Genomic DNA, 1,173 nt, shown 5'->3' with positions numbered 1-1,173 from the left:
CTAGTAAAGCCTCCAGGAGTAAAGGCCTCCCTTGTGGAAAATATGTACTGCCCTTTTTCGAATGTTTTTGGTCTTAACACCATAAACCACTGGATTCAACATGGGCGGCACAAGGATGTGAAAATTTGCAGAAAGAACATGAGTATGATGGGGGATGGTCTTTTGCCCAAACCTGTATGTTGCAAAGTTGAAAACTGCTGGTGTGTAAAATATGAGAATCACAAAGACATGGGCACCGCAGGTGCTGAATGATTTGTGACGGGCCTGCTTGGAAGGAAGCCTTAGGACGGCATTGAGGATCATCACATAGGACATTCCAATGGCCAAAAGATCAAATCCTGATATGAAAAGGGACACAACCAAACCTAAAATGTTGTCAAAGCTAACATCTCCACAGGCCAGCTTGGCCACAGCCATATGGTCACAGTAGGAGTGGTAGATGACGTTGGAATTGCAGTAAGACAACTGGCTCAATGATAGTGCAAAAGGCAATACTGCAATAACAGCTCTAGATATAACCACAACTGCTATTTTTGCCAGTATTGCATTAGTCAAGAGGGAAGAATATCTTAAGGGGTAACAGATAGCAACATAGCGATCAAATGCCATTGCCACCAGGATTCCTGATTCCAGCCCCAAGAATAAATACAGAAAGAACATCTGGGTGAGGCAGCCAGCAAAGCTAATTTCTAGGTAACGAAACCAAAATATGCCCAGCAATCTAGGCACTGTAGTGCTAGGCAAAGCTAGGTCACTTGCTGCCAAAAGAGAAAGAAAAAAGTACATAGGTTCACGGAGGCTTTGGTCTGTTTTTAAGATTAATAACAGTATGCAGTTTCCAAACACCGCCAATGTGTAGACAGAGACGAATGGTATCGAAAGCCATAGTCCATGTTCCTCCAGCCCAGGAATGCCGATCAGGATGAACGTCAATGGTATGAAGCTAGTGGTGTTATTGGTGACTTGCATGCTTCTGGCGAGTTGCCTTCTGGTGGCTTTTACTAGTTCAATGTCTTCTCAACCTTCAAAAAATGAAAAAAAGTTACAATCATTCTATATGTTGTGGACTACCACTTGCATGAGTGGTGTACGAAAATGAGTTACTGGTTGAGGGGGGGTCGCACCACAATTCTCTTGAGTGAAACTCAGACAAATCCCAAATTAGTCTGAGCT

The 1,173-nt window shown here is 43.3% G+C and overlaps 1 protein-coding gene across 1 annotated transcript; it reads right to left on the bottom strand.

Moving 5' to 3' along the window:
- Positions 1 to 969, bottom strand: LOC144774034 (olfactory receptor 52J3-like). The gene has a single exon (XM_078659069.1). The coding sequence runs from the start codon at positions 967 to 969 to the stop codon at positions 1 to 3; it is 969 nt and encodes a 322-aa protein (XP_078515195.1).
- Between the last annotated feature and the right edge of the window lie 204 nt (positions 970 to 1,173).

The sequence above is a fragment of the Lissotriton helveticus genome, chromosome 8, assembly GCF_964261635.1.
Source record: "Lissotriton helveticus chromosome 8, aLisHel1.1, whole genome shotgun sequence".
Classification (NCBI taxonomy): Eukaryota; Metazoa; Chordata; class Amphibia; order Caudata; family Salamandridae; genus Lissotriton; species Lissotriton helveticus.
The sequence above is the reverse complement of the archived record's forward strand: the minus strand, read 5'-3'. Positions and strand labels throughout refer to the sequence as shown.